At 39.4% G+C, this 15744-nt stretch overlaps 1 protein-coding gene across 1 annotated transcript in view; it reads left to right on the top strand.

Annotated features, from left to right (window-relative positions):
* Nucleotides 1–14465, top strand: part of LOC101857497 (phosphoglucomutase) — a 17050-nt gene extending 2585 nt beyond the window's left edge. The window contains exons 3-10 of the mRNA XM_005102877.3: nucleotides 1–24; nucleotides 2269–2459; nucleotides 3088–3242; nucleotides 4629–4760; nucleotides 5607–5726; nucleotides 8566–8752; nucleotides 9113–9253; nucleotides 11543–14465. The exon at nucleotides 1–24 is cut by the window's left edge and continues 234 nt beyond it. Coding sequence (XP_005102934.1) covers nucleotides 1–24; nucleotides 2269–2459; nucleotides 3088–3242; nucleotides 4629–4760; nucleotides 5607–5726; nucleotides 8566–8752; nucleotides 9113–9253; nucleotides 11543–11632 — 1040 coding nt within the window. The 3' untranslated portion in view covers nucleotides 11633–14465. The remainder of the gene's footprint in view (nucleotides 25–2268; nucleotides 2460–3087; nucleotides 3243–4628; nucleotides 4761–5606; nucleotides 5727–8565; nucleotides 8753–9112; nucleotides 9254–11542) is intronic.
* Nucleotides 14466–15744: the final 1279 nt, after the last annotated feature.

A 15744-nucleotide genomic window follows, 5' to 3' on the forward strand; every position in this document is an offset into this window, starting at 1 on the left:
TTCTTATCAATGGAATGAATGGAGGTAAATAGATGTGAGAATAGGGAGATAATTGCAGCTGTTATGAGATTAAGATGAAAGAATGGTCAAGCCCAAGATTTTAATACGTCTCATATATATGTATTTGCTCAGTCATAAAAACCAAACCAGTGAGAATTTCAAAGGGTGCTCACTTTATAGAAAGGAAGGTGCCAGTACCTACAAGAAAATATTCCAGTGTTAGTTTCAGTATTGTCAATTAAGTCGAGGGGGTGTAAAATTTTGGTGGTCAGCTCTCGTCACCATTATTGTGGTTATGCACCGAATTTTATTTACTGGGCATTTAGAACCTCTCCTTGTTGATCACAAAGATGAAAAGCACACTGTGTTCAAAATAACCATATTTGTGCATTCCAATGTGTATGATGCTTGCTAATGCAGCATTTTCACTGAAAAAAGGCAAACATCCATGTTACCTGTATGTCATACCATAATGAGTATGGTAGTCCATTAAGAAGAGTTATAAAACTGATGAAATTTCATGTGTAATTGAAGTTTCTGATTTTATTTTCAACATGAAAAGTAGGAAAATACTCACTATAGCTTAGGCCTACACGAGAGTGGGAAAAGCACATAGTAATAGTTAACTCAAAAACTTTAAGTTGTAGCAAGCAGCTTTGTTGAACCCACATTTTGAGAATGGCCCTTATATTGTTTGGTTGTTTTTATTTAGTATTAACTTAAGATTAGAAGCTTTTTTTTCAAAAAATTTAAGTTGTAGCAGCTATGTTGAGCCTACCTATTGAAAATGGCCCTTATATTGTTTGGTTGTTTTTATTTTGTATTAATTTAAGATTTGGAGCTTTTTTTTCCACTTTCCTTCTGTTGTCTTTTTTCTAGCTCTCTGCCATGCTAATTACCTGTGCATGGGTCCATTCATGAGGAAAGTAGACCCCCCCCCCCCCCCAAACCCTATATTGTGATGACTTGTCTTCAAATCGACCACTTTGTTATTGTTCATCTGTTAGGGTTTTGTATTTCTTTTTTAATGTTGGTGTTTTAGGCCCCATCCGGGGGCTCTCGTGGCCTAGAGGTTAAGGGGTTGGCCTCTCATTCAAAAGGTCCCGGGTTAGAATCCGGGTAGCGACCAAAAAAATTTTCTTCTCTAAAATTGTCTCCTTTCACCTTCTTTCCTGCTCTCTAGCAATGTTTTGTTGTCTGCTTTCATTTCCACTTTCTGCCCCCACCCCCTCACCTCCTTCGCCCCCTCCTCTGGGCTCCTGACTCTTTCTGCAGCCTTTCTACTGCTACTCCTTGGCTCCTCCTTACTGCTGTCTTTCTGCCACACCCCTGATCTTCTGGTAGGAAAGATCTACACCTAGCAAGTTGCGCACGTTAAAGATCCCTTGGTGGTCTAAAATCGATAAGAGTAGGCTTCGGCCGCCACCCGGGCAAAAATTCAAAATTTCCTACCAACTGAAAATATTAGGTGTGTCCCGCGCGCTCATAAGACCTTATGCAGTTGCGAGCGCCGTAAAACACTTTACAGAAAAGAAATAGGCCCCATCCACACAATATAGATCATTTAGGAGAGAGGCCTGGAGTCTTCCTGTCTGGGCTAATCTGGGCTGACGGATACAACATCCCAGCAAACCCCCCGGGGCGGTGCTACTGACTGAAGTGTCTTTAGTTTAGACCATTCCCAAAGGGGGGGAAATTAACATTTCGAGTTCTTATGCACAGTAGAATTGTAATTGTAAATGGGCTGACTCATCAATGTCATGCTCATAACTGTGCCTGAACTGCAACAGGGAACTGCTGCTTTTCCTTTCCTAATCCTTACTATCGTCATTTTTTCCTCTACTTTTTTTGTATGTTTGTCGCACTTGTGACCCGCTATTTCTGAGGTGCCTCAATAGTCAAAGCAGACTTTGTGCTGTTGAAGCTGAAGAGGTGAGCAGAGTAAGTTTGATTCCCTGTAAGGACTTCTCTGTTCAAATCCACCCCTTGGCGTTCATGTGACCTAATGCAGTTGCGAGTGCAGTAAAACCTCTACTAAAACAAAACAAAACATCCCAGTAGAAAGATGGAGATACTCAATAAAAATTCTCCCCTAACGGGAATCGAACTCAGGTCTCTGCCGCAGTGACAAAGTGCCTGTCTCATCAACACCTCAGACACTGGTGATATATTATTGTCTTCTGTGATGTTCGACTCATTCAAAAAACTAACATAGTATTTCAATATCGGTGCACACAACTAATTGTTTTTTGTTTTGTCATCCTTCAGTGACAGGACCTTACATCAAAAAGATTTTCATCGAAGAGTTCGGTTTACCAGAGGAAATGTGCCTGAACTGTATTCCTCTCCCAGATTTTGGTGGGAGGCACCCAGATCCCAATCTGACATATGCCAAAGATCTTGTGGATATAATGAAAGAAGGTCGGCATGACTTTGCAGCAGCATTTGATGGAGATGGTGTAAGTTAGCGTAAACTGCCTTGTTGTAGGGTAAAAATATTTCTTTGTAGAGGATTTGTGCCAGTCAAATTCAAATGTGGGCAATATTTGGGGGATGGTTGGAGGTCATCTCTGGTGGGTCCTACTTCTTTTCTTACCTTCTGTTGTTTTTCTGTCTTTCATGTTTCCCAACACCAAATGACCATTACTGTGCGATATGCTTTTCTTTGTTTAGACTATAGCTCAGGCCTTGCATACAATTCTTACGCCTCTTTTTACTCACCCCATGGTGTAACACTTAGGCTCTCTTCTTTGTTTGCTAAAGATGTGAATGTGATTCCCATATTAAAAAAATATGTTTCATGGAGTGCTCTGTCTTTACTCTCAGGGATGTGTAGTGTCCCTTGTGCTTCCTGACCACCATGATTGAAGCTGCCGTATTTGTAAATGATATATACAATGTATATTGTGTGGAAATATGATCAACCTTATTGACATGAAAAGAGAAGCTGTACGGGCCAACAGATAAACTGAGCAGGATGACCCAGTGTATGATAGATACCGAACTTCAAGTGTGATGCGATAGAGATGAAGAAGTTTATTTTGTCAATTAGATTGTAATACTTTTGCCTTAAAATTTCTCCTTCAGGACCGGAACATGATCTTGGGTCACAGTGCGTTCTTTGTGACTCCGTGCGACTCCTTGGCTGTGCTGGCAGCCCACCTGGAAACAATCCCCTATTTCAAACGGAACGGAGTGAATGGCTACGCCCGCAGCATGCCCACTTCAGGGGCTGTAGATTTGTGAGTGTCACGTGCAATGTGAGACTTGGTGGTATTTATCATTTCTAGACTTGCTCAGTCGGCCACTCCTGTTGACATTGCACTGAAAGTAATGTTTTCACCCCACACTTTGAACTGCTTGGCCTAGTGCACAACGTCTGAGGTCACAGGTCACAGGTCACAGTGGGCCTGCAGCTAGGCCTTGTGGGAAGAGGAAATAACAGGCTGTTGTCTCAGTGATGTGCCAAGACATAGGGGTTATAAATACTTTCCTTTTACTCACTTTGCTTCCTAAAGCAGATTCTCGAAACGAAACTTTCATAATGTGAATGGCTCCATGGCTAAATGCACCATATCCATTTACTACCAAACTGAGCAAAATGATTAAATGGAGAAAAGTTATTCCCTTAAAACAACAGTATGAACAAAATGCAATTTTATAATTCTGAATAGCGATAGATACAGTGAATTTTTATAACAAAATTGTTCTCAGGACAATTCTTATCATAAGGTTATGGAGTGGACAAGGTTTTCCAGTAATGCCCAGATTTAGCCTATAATACATTTTTTAATTGGTCCCTTCATGTTGTTTACTTGAAATATATCAGCAGCTCAGTGTAAAACTGTGCCATATGCCATTTGGAAAAGTTACGTATGCTGGAGTCTTACACTGACCAATATATGTGCCACGACAGGGTGGAATCAGGCACTCATCAATTTTCGGGCATATGGAGTTATTAGTATCATCTTAAACATGTTCCTTTGTCTTGCATGTGGCCAAAAAAAACCCATCTACCTTAAATAGAAGTCAAGTTATTTGCAATTGAAGGAAGTGGGGGTCACCTAGTGTCACAGGTAAAATAAATGAGAAAATGGCCACCAAAGTTTTGTAACTTCCAAAGCTTGAGGGTCCTTGGAAAATGAAAATTTACATTTTTTTGTGTCGTTCATCTACTTTTTTCACTAAAGTCCCCGCAGAAATGTGTTTTTAGATGGGCATAAAAGGTGTTGAGCCAAAAAAAAAAACCAAAAATGATAAGAAATTACCAAACTGCGGAAAACTGCTGGTTTCTTTGATTTCATTATTTTGGCGCCTGATTTCACCACGATACTCACATATGCATCCTTCACAAATGCAAATGAAACTTCCTCAATTGAAAAGGTAGAAATGAATAGAAGGCATTTTAATAAATAAGGTGTGCTTGGTGTCATATACTTTCAGTGCATTTAAATGGTGTCTATGTGTGTGAATGATTTCTGTTTTTTTTCCTTGAATTTTAAAAATCGAAATACTTGTCTGCCATGTTAAATTTTAATGCTATTTGTGACCAACTCATTCTTGATCAAATTTCATTTCACAAACAAGTATAATTTGTTCCTGCTAAAAATCCCATCTCAAATTTTCAGAGTTGGTAAGAAATACGGAAAGGAGTATTTTGAGACCCCAACAGGCTGGAAATTCTTTGGCAATCTCATGGACGCTAATCGTATTAGTTTGTGTGGGGAAGAGAGTTTTGGAACAGGATCTAACTATATTAGGTGAGTTGTCAAAGCCATCATCATGATAACCATCATCGTCATCATTTTTGTCATCATCATCATCATCATCATCATCATCATCATCATCATCATCATCATTATCATCATCACCTCTTCCACCCAGTGTGATCGCATGAGGTGTGAGGTGTATTAATTATGACCACTAGTTATCATTATTGTTATCATCCTCACAATCACTTCCTTAGACAACTTTCTTCCTTGTATTCCCTGCTAGATCTCAGGGGTAGTCAACTGCTTGTTCTTCAACCTGCAGTGCAACTGAATTTTACGTATGTGACTGTTTCTCCAACCTTATCCGAGAAGGCTCAGTGTTTGATCTTACCGTACCCTAAGTTCTGTGAAAAAGGACCTGGCCTGTTTCCCATTTTTTTGTAAATGTGGTTGTTGCGTCACTTTTGATGGTTTTCACCATTTTTTTAACACCCTTGTCTCCAGGGTAGATAAGTGCGGTGTCTCGTCTTCTCATATTGAGACAAAAAAATGGGGGGGGGGGGGGTGTTCTGTGTGTACCTTGGGCATGTTGCTTGCAACCACTTTTGCAGTAAAACTTCAATGAAGAGAAATCTTGTTTAGGCAGGCTGCCATGGTAAAATTCTTAACTCTACTTCCTATCAGCAACTCCTGCACATTACTTGGAGTAGGCTGAAATGCAACTAATTGATACATGATGTAATAAACTAGGCCTTCGTGTAAAATTTCACAGCTGTTGGAGTTGAAGATCTGGCCAGGGGATAAAGAATACCCAGAACATTACTTGATTTTACAAGGAATTTGCAACTTCATCTAATGTTGTGTCCCTCAGATCAACTGTGTTTTTGTCGCCAGGGAAAAAGACGGTATTTGGGCAGCTTTGGCTTGGCTCTCGGTCATGGCCAACACAGGCCAGTCGGTCAAAGAAATCCTGACCAGCCACTGGTCCACCTTCGGGAGACACTACTTCTCCAGGTCAGTCTGTTCATGGGTTGAAGTAACGTTGGCTCCGTCCTCGGTCATTCTCATTCTTGCCTCTGTCAAATGTGCTGAGTTTGCTGGGGATGAGAAAATACTTGTTAAGTTTTAGTGTTCAGAAGAAGGTTATCGTACCTTGATGAGCAGTCTCGTTTCTCGTCAAGAATGCACGTCAGTTCTTACAGAAGTAAAGGAGAATTTGGTTCAAAGTCTAGCATTATGGTTTTGTATTTGTGAGGCAGCGTGGTGAAATGAGGCGCTGGTCAAAATACAGAAGTCGGAGAACATTTTTCTGTCAGTTTGGAAATTTTTATCGAATTTTTATTTTCTGGCTCAACCTCTTTTATGTCCATATAAAAACACACATTTCCATGTGAATCTTACTGAAAAACATTGATTAAAGTAGGTAGCGTAAACACGGCCTCGCGGGCACTCGCGGCCTTCCGACCGCGTGGTATCGGTAAAATGGGGGTAATTCCGATCACTGTTTCTTTGCTCTTTCGCTATAAAACACCAAATGCCGTACACCTTGTAAAAGTTCAGCTTTTCCTCGTTACAATGGTGTAAGTTGTTTATATGTCTGATGATTAGGAGCTGGAGAATCGCCGACGAAAGCGAAGCCCCTCGCGGTCGGAATGCGAGGTCGGCCGGTTGAAAAATTGACACGCGTGCATTCAAATGCTTCGCAGAACGAGGGATGATTAAATACCGTCTTTTCATTGGCGGAGAACTGTAGAGCTTTAAACGGGCTTTCCCGTGATATAAGTTTAGCCTTTGGCGTCTTTATAGAAAGCTTTTAAAAATACCGTCAAAATGTTTAAAGTATCCCTTTTTACACAAAATATGTATAATACCGACTTATAACAGGTATCAATTAAAAGATCAGTTCATTTTCTATTAGAATAAAGTTATTAACTTGGAATTATTTTTCATCAATCCTTCCGCGAGACTCGGAAAGCATGTGACCCCGCACGCGGGGTACACTACAGTATAGAACCGACTGGCTCGCCGCGGGGGCCGGTGCGCCGCCGTCGGGTCAACGCTCGGTGTTTTTGCCGAAATAACGACAGATCGTCGTGTTTGAGGCAATAAAATACTGATTTGTAAAGATCTCACTGTCTTGAAAAAAATTAGGCTCCATATATTTGTTATAGTGATTGTACTCTGTTAATGTGGAGATGTTTAGTGCACTTGGTACTTTTTTTATGTCTGTCAAACATGGGGTTGCAGCCAATGACTGACTTAAACAAATTTGATCAAATTTTAAACAACTTCAATTTTCTTAAAAATTGACGGAGAGGTTAAAGAATGGTACCAAAATGCTCAGTGGATATAGGCCTTTCAAATGGAACAGATAAATTTGGCATACAGCAAGTTTGAAAATTTAGTTTCTGGTACCTAATTAAAGGCACGAAATATGTCACTTTTCTGTTTTCAGGGACTCTTTAGCTATTAGAGTTACCAAACTTTGGCTGCCATTTTCTCACTAATTTCACTTCTGAAACCAGGCGACCTCACTTCCTTCAATGGCAAATATTGAGTTCTATTAAAGATAAATGGATATTTATTTCCTTGCAAGCAAGGCAAGTAAATCAGCTTTCAGATGGTATCAATAACTCCACATGCCCAAAAGCTGACGAGCGCCTGATTCCACCACGTTGTGACACATTTATATTCGAGCGCAAAATTAATTGGACACTTACATTTTGCTCAAAAGAACCAAATGAACAAATAGAATTATGAAAGTGTTGTATATTACATGAAACAAAATGAATTAACGAATAAGACATTTTTGAAAAATATTCAAAACTTTTTGGCCTGTGAAGTTACAATAAAGGTCACTGTAAAAATGAAAGATGCAAATTTGCAAACTACACCAGTTTATTTGCTATAGTTTCAGTGGCCTTCATTGAAACAGCAGGAGAGCACTCAGGAGTCATGACCTGAGTGTGGCCTGGCCACCGTAGAGTGTCAGGAAATTAGGGCCGAAACACTAGCTTGAGGGGGGGGGGGGGGGTTCTTCCTCTGAGATCTCCTGCTGTCCGCTCGCCCAACAAGTTTTCTCCCACATCATGACTAATCATAATTGGTGGGAAATACATTTTTATTTGCATTCGTTTACTATACACATGTATTTGCTACTTTTGATTTGTAACGTTAACTTAATCTAATGGGTTCTGGAGACTTTGATTTTTCCCCCAAACTCCAAATTTTGGCAAGGATTTTGAGAAAATTCCTGTTTTTGGTCATGGTGGGGTTGGCAGGTCTGCATCAATAATCACTTATAAGAAAGGAAATCCATATTTGGTGTGGCCACCAGTCTGGTCAGTAAGAGCAACCACTCGCATTAGCATGGACACTGACTTCTCCGCAGGCATACTTTATGGTCAATATTTGTGTTGAATTTGCAACTTAAGTTTTTCAGATCATTGTCTTCAGATGACTTCCATACAAAGATCTTCACAGATATCTACTGATGTTTTTCAGCACGTTTTAGAGCACTAAATTGCTTTTACTGTGATCTGTGGCTTATTTTAAAAAACTATTATTGAACGATTAAATAGCATAATTAGCAGTGTCAAGTTGATTTTGCTCTTGAGTATATAAAAGGTATAGAGTAGCCTAAACCAAATGGGTCAGCTCACAAAATGTCAGTGCTGTCAACGCAGACTAAACTAAATGGGACTTATCATAATTCATAAGATTGAGCATTCATTTAGTTCTCCATTAAGCTAAAATAAAATGTTAAAATGTTTTGTATTGAATTGCTTTTCAAGTTTTTTTTTGTCTGAAAGGTTACTGAAATGAGCCTGTGTGTGACAATGCGTACTTTCAGATACGACTATGAGCAAGTGTCTTCTGAGGCTGGGGACAAGTTGATGGAGGGTCTAACCAAGTTGATCAACGACCCAAAGACCGTGGGGATGACCTTTTCTGATCCAACGGGAAAATCCTACAAGATGGCCGCCTGTGATAACTTTGAGTATCATGACCCAATCGATGGGAGCGTGAGTAAAAATCAGGTATGTGCTAGAGGAGATCGTTTTTGAGCCATTTTTACCTTTTTTTTTCTTCTGTTAAATGAATAGATATATCGTCATCAAGCTCTTAAAATGTACCAAGCCCAGAAAGCAAAATTTTACAGGAGAGAAAAATAAAAATTTGTTTTATTCTTCTAACAAATTGTACCTACGTTATTGGGGGGGGGTGGGGGGGGGGGGGATTTTTTTAATACTTAGGATTTGAATTTCAACAAAATGTTTCTTGACCACATGCAACCAATTGTACTGTGCTATAATTGTCTTCACACAAAACTATGCTCAAGGCAGCTACCAGAGTCCTCTTGTGACATCTATTGCATTGTTTTATAACGTGATGTACAGGGCATCAGACTCATGTTTGAGGATGGCTCTCGCATTGTGTTCCGGCTGAGTGGGACGGGCAGTAGTGGCGCCACCGTCAGGCTCTATGTGGAGGGCTATGAGCAGGAGTCAGACCCTAACAGCTACCTGCAGGATGCTCAGGTGAGGGGGATAGGTTTATCTGAAAAAAATAGATGTATCTGAAAACTGATTCCCTGATAATCAACTGGAATCAGTTGTTTTCAGTTTTCTTATGTGTTTGTTTCGAAATGCCTCTTTTACTTTTATGCAAACAGAAAAATCCATCTACAACATGCTTGCAATCGGAAATTGTTTACATTATTTCAGGTTTCTTTAATTTTTTATTTTTTTTGGGGGGGGAGGGGGGTTGTTTTTTGGCACCACTTGGGGGTTTGTCAGTACTGGACAAATAAAATTTTTTTTTTTTTTTAAAGTGTGGAAATTGTATGTCGGATAGGAACACAACATTTAGCCTGAATTGTAATGACATTGTATGATATTGGTAAGTGGTGAAGTTTGATGACTGCTCAAATAAAATAAGGAGCTTCATCACTATTTTTAAATAGACCAGCACGTTTGCCAACAATCGTCTGAAATCCGACAATCGCGACCCGACCCGCGAGCCGGCCGATGCTATCACTAGGCCCACATGTAGATCTGTAGTCTATGTGCGAAGTCTGAGGCCTGGCCGACTGCCAGCGCTCCCTTTTTCTCCCGTCAGCTTTGTCGGCACTTTCGTATTTGTGCCGACTGCCGACGTTGGCGTTTCCGACATAATTGTCGGAACCTGAGTAGAAATACGAATACGAAAAAAGAAGGACGACCTAAATTATCTACTTTCAGTTTCGTTCTCGAGTGGCCATTTTGAATTTTGTTTGTTGACTGATTGTTCAGATCATGTGAATTCATTCAAGTCCGACTCACTTGTTCTACTAGATCTAGATCTAGATTTATAGATCATTTTAGACCTCAATGGAGGATTCATATTCCAATTCTATTGTTTCAAACCCTATCATAGGTTGTGCTGTAATGTTAATGTTGATAAAAAGCATTTCATCAAGTGCAGGAATTATTTATTTCGAATCTAGACTCAGCTGAGTCCCTCTGTTCGGAATCGGATGCGGATTTCTTGTCCAGGGCCTATTCGTATTCATTTGTTTTACTAGATCTAGATCTATTTAGATTACTAGATCTATATGAAGGATTCATTTTCCAATTCTATTGTGTTATTATATCAAACGCCATATTATGCTCGTTGTTTTGGGGGGTTTTTTTTCTCTTTTTGGACTCATGTTGGCCTTTTTACACAAGGGCCGTTGCAGGTTCTTTTTTGGGGTAGGCCTAGGGGTAGTGTTTGGGTTAGGGTTAGGTCTCTTCTTCATTGTGTTTTTTGGGGTGGTCGCTCATTACTCAGAATTCCTTCCTTTTATGACACCCACAAAAGCTCTTGTGGGGGGGGGTGCAATCTGGTTGAGGCTCACATGCAGGTCTATTTTAAAAGGCACAATTATTGTAGGAAGCAAAACAATTTCAGTGAAATTCTTCTTTCCTTTATATATCAACATTTATTTTCTTCAAGATTTTTGTATAGTCTTGTTTTTCAGTTAATCGAAGGTTTTGAAAATCCCAAAAATATCATCTCCAAAATTTCGCTTAGTCTTGTTTTTCAATGAATTGAAATTGTTGACCTCACCCCCTGTGTTTCAATGAGTGATTGGTGGGTGTCATGCTGGTTCATGATGAACTACAAGTCGCAAAGAGCAATTGTTATATATCAACCTTGAACAACTATCTTGCTTGTGATCTCTGTGGGTAGTTGAAGGGTGCCACTAGAAAAATGTATTTCTTCTTTTCTGTTTCTGTATTTTTTGCTGTGTATCTTGTATCTGTCTTACACTTTTTTGCTGGTTAAAGAGTGCTTCTTGTACATTGTACTTTTTTTTTCTCCTTCTGGTCATTCTTACTACTTATCTTACTTTCGCCGTGCACTGAGTGGCCATAATCACATCATTGTTCTTCTCGTTAATAATGAATAGCATTTTGTGTAGGGGATATCCCCACTTACCAGCAGGTTCTATGTACTGTACAATCTATATTGCCTCAGCAGACCCTAGAACACTCAAAAACTTTCTCAGCTTATCAGGAAGCATACAGTGCAAGCAGCCGATTAAGCACACTCAAACACTAACAAACAGACATAGCTGGGTACCCATTCCCACCAAGCTGAAGTGAAAAAATTTTGTGGACAGTGCCTTTCCCAAGGACATGACGTTTGGCCGTTGACAGGATTTGAACCCACAACTTTGTCTTTGCTGTCCCCAACAGCCTAACCACTAGAACACAAGACACCACGAAATGTCTCAGTTTTTTCCAGCAGTAAATGAGTGCTATGGTGTCACTTTCCTGTTTAACCCATAATGTCTTTTCCAGGATGTTCTGAAGCCTTTGATTACCATCGCCCTGCGGACGTCCAAACTGAAGGAACTTTCAGGACGCGATGAACCCACTGTCATCACGTAGAGTGTCTCTTGTCAGTGTGAACATAAAGTGTGTTCCTAGGTCTAACAAATTATTTATAGCATAATTTTATAAAGCAGAGGAAAAAATTGTTATTAAAGGTGTGCAGTCCTGACTTTTTTTTTTCGGCATGTGTACATACATTTTTGTCTTAAAAATTGCAATTGACAATAGCAATAATCCAGGTCAGCTCACATTTGCTTTTTTTGTTGAAACAGTTTGTCCAAATGTGAAACACAAAATTATACGCTCTCCTTTTTTCAAACCATCAGGTGTTTTGCATTTAAATAGTGATAATGATCCGGCAGTGTTTGAACTTTTTAGCTTGAACCAAAGAACATTGAGCAATTGTTTTCTCATTTGATCTTTGTGCTAGTCTATGACTTTTGGGACAGGAGAACTTATTTTTAAAAGGACACACGTCATGTACCACTAGGAAGGTTGCAAACATTTGCAAATGATAGTTTGACTTGAATGGGCTGTTAAAGATGAATTTCTAATTTTACTAATTTCATGGATATTGACATATTTCCTGGTGGTGGATAAGTGGGAACTTTCTTTGTTTTCTGTCTCTGGTAGACAAAAAAAAAGCTTCTGTCAAAATGTGGGAATAGTAGATGTAGTGGAAAAGACTGCCTGTTAGTTATATTTCGCGTAAATTATGTGTTTGTGTATATGTATGTATGTGTTGTCGCAAGTGACCTTCTTCAAGGTCTCCTACCACTGCTTACCCTCAAACTCAACTGTTCTCCCGACTTTTCCCATTTTATATATCATTATCTTTCCTTGCAGAACTTTCATTGGGTACTGCCATGCTAACTGCCTCTGGGCAAATGGCAGTGGATGAGAAATATAGAGCTCAGTAAATGCTCTTCAAAGTTAAATGAAGTGTCTTATCGTACTGGCCGTGGATACAGAGGAATGTCAGCGAATTAGTTTTGAAGAGCAGTCTACTGTGCACCGTTATTTTTGTCCACTGATGTTTGCCCACTGACACGAAGTATGGCCACACCCTAATGTGTTTATAGATGGTGCCATGACTAAGGCTTCTTTACCTTAATTGTTTGTACTCAGGGTTAACTCTTGTTTTTTGTTTCTCTAGAAAAGGCAACGGTCAGTGCAAACAGGAAATTTTAAAATAAATGTTAGTGGTGAATTATAACATCAGCATTATTGCTTGAGAGATTTTTTAATTCTTTTTTTTATATAATAGAGTGTCCTAAAATTGGTAAAGAAATTTGGTTTTGCTAAAGTTGCCTAGGAATGTGCCAACTTATCTATAACGGCTATGCTATGGGTTATAGTATAACTCTTCAGGTTTTCTCTAAGGTGCAACTTGTATTGGTTGTGTACCTGTCAATGGGCCTTTCTTTTTTATTTCTTTTTCTTCTTGTATCTCCATCCTCGTTGGAGATCATGGGTGTAGACCAAGCCTGATAACACACTAAAAGTTTCCTTCTTTGATTGAGATGTGTTGCTGACACTTACGACTTACAAAACTGTTTCTGTGAAATAATGTAGTGGTTATCGTGGCAGCACACAGTTATATCAAACTTAAAAGCAACGGACTTATACAGGCAACCAGGTTATATTGGGATTTTTACATTAAACGATACATCAGCTGAATGGTTTTTCACTGAAGTTCCTACGATGACCAAAAAAAAAAAAAAAGCCCACCCATTCAGGTCGGCTCAATTTTTGACAATCAATTCTATATTTTAGTTGGATAGTTCACAGAGCTGTCGTCGTCTTTAATGCTGTCATGTTGTAGACTCTTCAGTTAGTTTAATACGTTCTGTGTGCGGTATCCTTTGTTTGCCTAAATGTGTTACTGAGGTGAGTAGAATTTGCATTGTATGACCTTGCATCTTACAGGAGGTGCCTCACAGTTTTTAAGCCAAAGTTAAATAGTTACATAGATCTGATAGTAATCTAATGTATATACATGGATGTGAGCTCCAAAATGAGGAAATGATATGTCTGTAGTTGTGCTCAAATAATTTCTTGTGTTCCAAATCATCTGTGTAAATACACTGCACTGTTACCTGCTATTGTTAATGAACATGCACAGTTAAAGATACAACTCTTTGCCTACACTGTGATTCAGTTTGTTTTAAAATTGTCGTTTGGAAAAAGTATCTGTACAGAGCCTTCACTTATAGTTGAGTGCCTTTTAGACTCACGTCTATAGGTCATATATAGATAATATATTGATTTTGGTGAAATAGTTAATAGTCCATTCATTTTAACAAAACGGGGAGGTGGTTCTTTCACTTACTTACTGTCTTCACACCAAAAGAAAGAAAGAACTGAAGTATAACTGTTTTACCTTTGTGTCTCCCTTTTAAATGGTTCAAAATGAGGAAAATAAAAGTGACATACAGTTGAAAACATTATTGAGATTGTCTGTTTCAACCCCTGGTCAACTGCTGTAGAAAGAAGCAGTGTGCAAGTCTGTAGTGCATTAATTGGCTTTATCCCTTGTATCCAGCTCTATGAATTGATCGTTTGGAGGCTTCAGTTGTTAAGCTTCTGTGTTTCTTTCTTTTTAATTTATACAAATTCTTCAGGTCTGTCATCAGTCCTTGAGTTTGCAAGGATTAATACTGACTCTTTGCTTTGCCTCTTTTGGCTTCCCCATTAAACTGTTGTTGATTGTTACAGTGATGCATGATGTGATGAGTAGAGACTCGATTTCTCACGTGGTATGTAGATTTGCCGACATATTTGTTATGTTAATTTCCAAAACTTGGAAAATGTTGCTTTCAGAGAGCAACTTTCATTTGACCTTGATGATGGGTGAAAAATAAAGGTGATTCTCATAAGTGAAATTACATACCACTTGTTGCTGTATTATTTTTCACTGTGTCTTTGGTTAAGTGTGATTTGCCCTTGAATGAATGTTCTTTTAATCATGTCTTTTTCAAGTTTTAAAGAGGCTTACTGTTCAAAATAGCTTTATGCCACCAGTAGGTCCTACTTCTGTTCTATTCCTTTTGTTTCAGCTTGTCATGCTCTTTTCCAGAGCTAGACAACTGTTATTGTATCAGTGTGCTTCTTTTCTGAGGACTCAAACAAACAAAAACAACAGGACTTGGACATAATAAATGTTCTCTTTGATTAAGGGCTGGTTGCAAACTCATACATGTGACAATTTTGTGGGTGGTTGGCAGATGCCCTGATGTGGTTTGGTCTTTCTTTCCTATCAAACATCTATAGTCATTATCTCTCCTTTGTGTGTGTGTGTTTGTTAGTCTCTTGCAACACCTTTAATCTTTGGCACTTATACCCCCCACCAGGGCAGTGCTACTGTCTGAAGGTCTTTTGGCCATTCCCAAAGGGGGGGGGGGGGGACATTAACATGTTCTCATGCACAGAAGAATTGTGAGTGGGTTGATTTATTAATGTCATGCTCATACTGCACCGGAACAACATAAAGGGAACTGCTGCTTTTTCTTTCTTCATCCTTATTTATGTTTGTCACTACAGTGTCTTGTGCTATTTCTGGGGTGCCTTGATAGTCGAAGAAGACTTAGTGCTGTTGAGGCTTGAGAGGTGAGCAGAGTAAGCCTGATTCCCCGGTTGGACTTCTCTGTTGACATCCACCCCTTGGCGCTATTATGACCTTATGCAGTTGCGAGCACCGTAAAATCTTACTAAAACTAAACTTTGGCACTTATACGACCATATGTGGGGGTGCGTATACATTGTATGAGATATTCGTGGATGTGTTTCTCTTTACTTTTACACTCGAATTCAAGCCTTACATGCAAAAGGCACGAGTCAGTTTCTAGTGTTGAGCAGGTGTTATGTCGAGTTTCTCACACAGCTAGGGCTGACTTTCAGGCAACTAAACTGCGCACATCTCAGGATATGTAGTGTTCCCAAGGGTCAAAGTTTATTCCTCCACAATTTAGTTTGATGTCTGCGTTCAATTGGCGGGTGGTTGAAAGTGCCACTATGGTGGTTCCAACAATTACTACCTTACTACCCCTCTGTTGTTTCTCTCACGACAAATGAAAACTATTGTCTCGATAAGCCTCTCTTTACTTTAACTCAGACTCGAACCTGAGCCCACTTGCAATGGCTTCTCTGATTTTCGCTCTGGATTGGAT

The sequence above is a fragment of the Aplysia californica genome, unplaced genomic scaffold (genome assembly GCF_000002075.1).
Source record: "Aplysia californica isolate F4 #8 unplaced genomic scaffold, AplCal3.0 scaffold00346, whole genome shotgun sequence".
Taxonomy (NCBI): Eukaryota; Metazoa; Mollusca; class Gastropoda; order Aplysiida; family Aplysiidae; genus Aplysia; species Aplysia californica.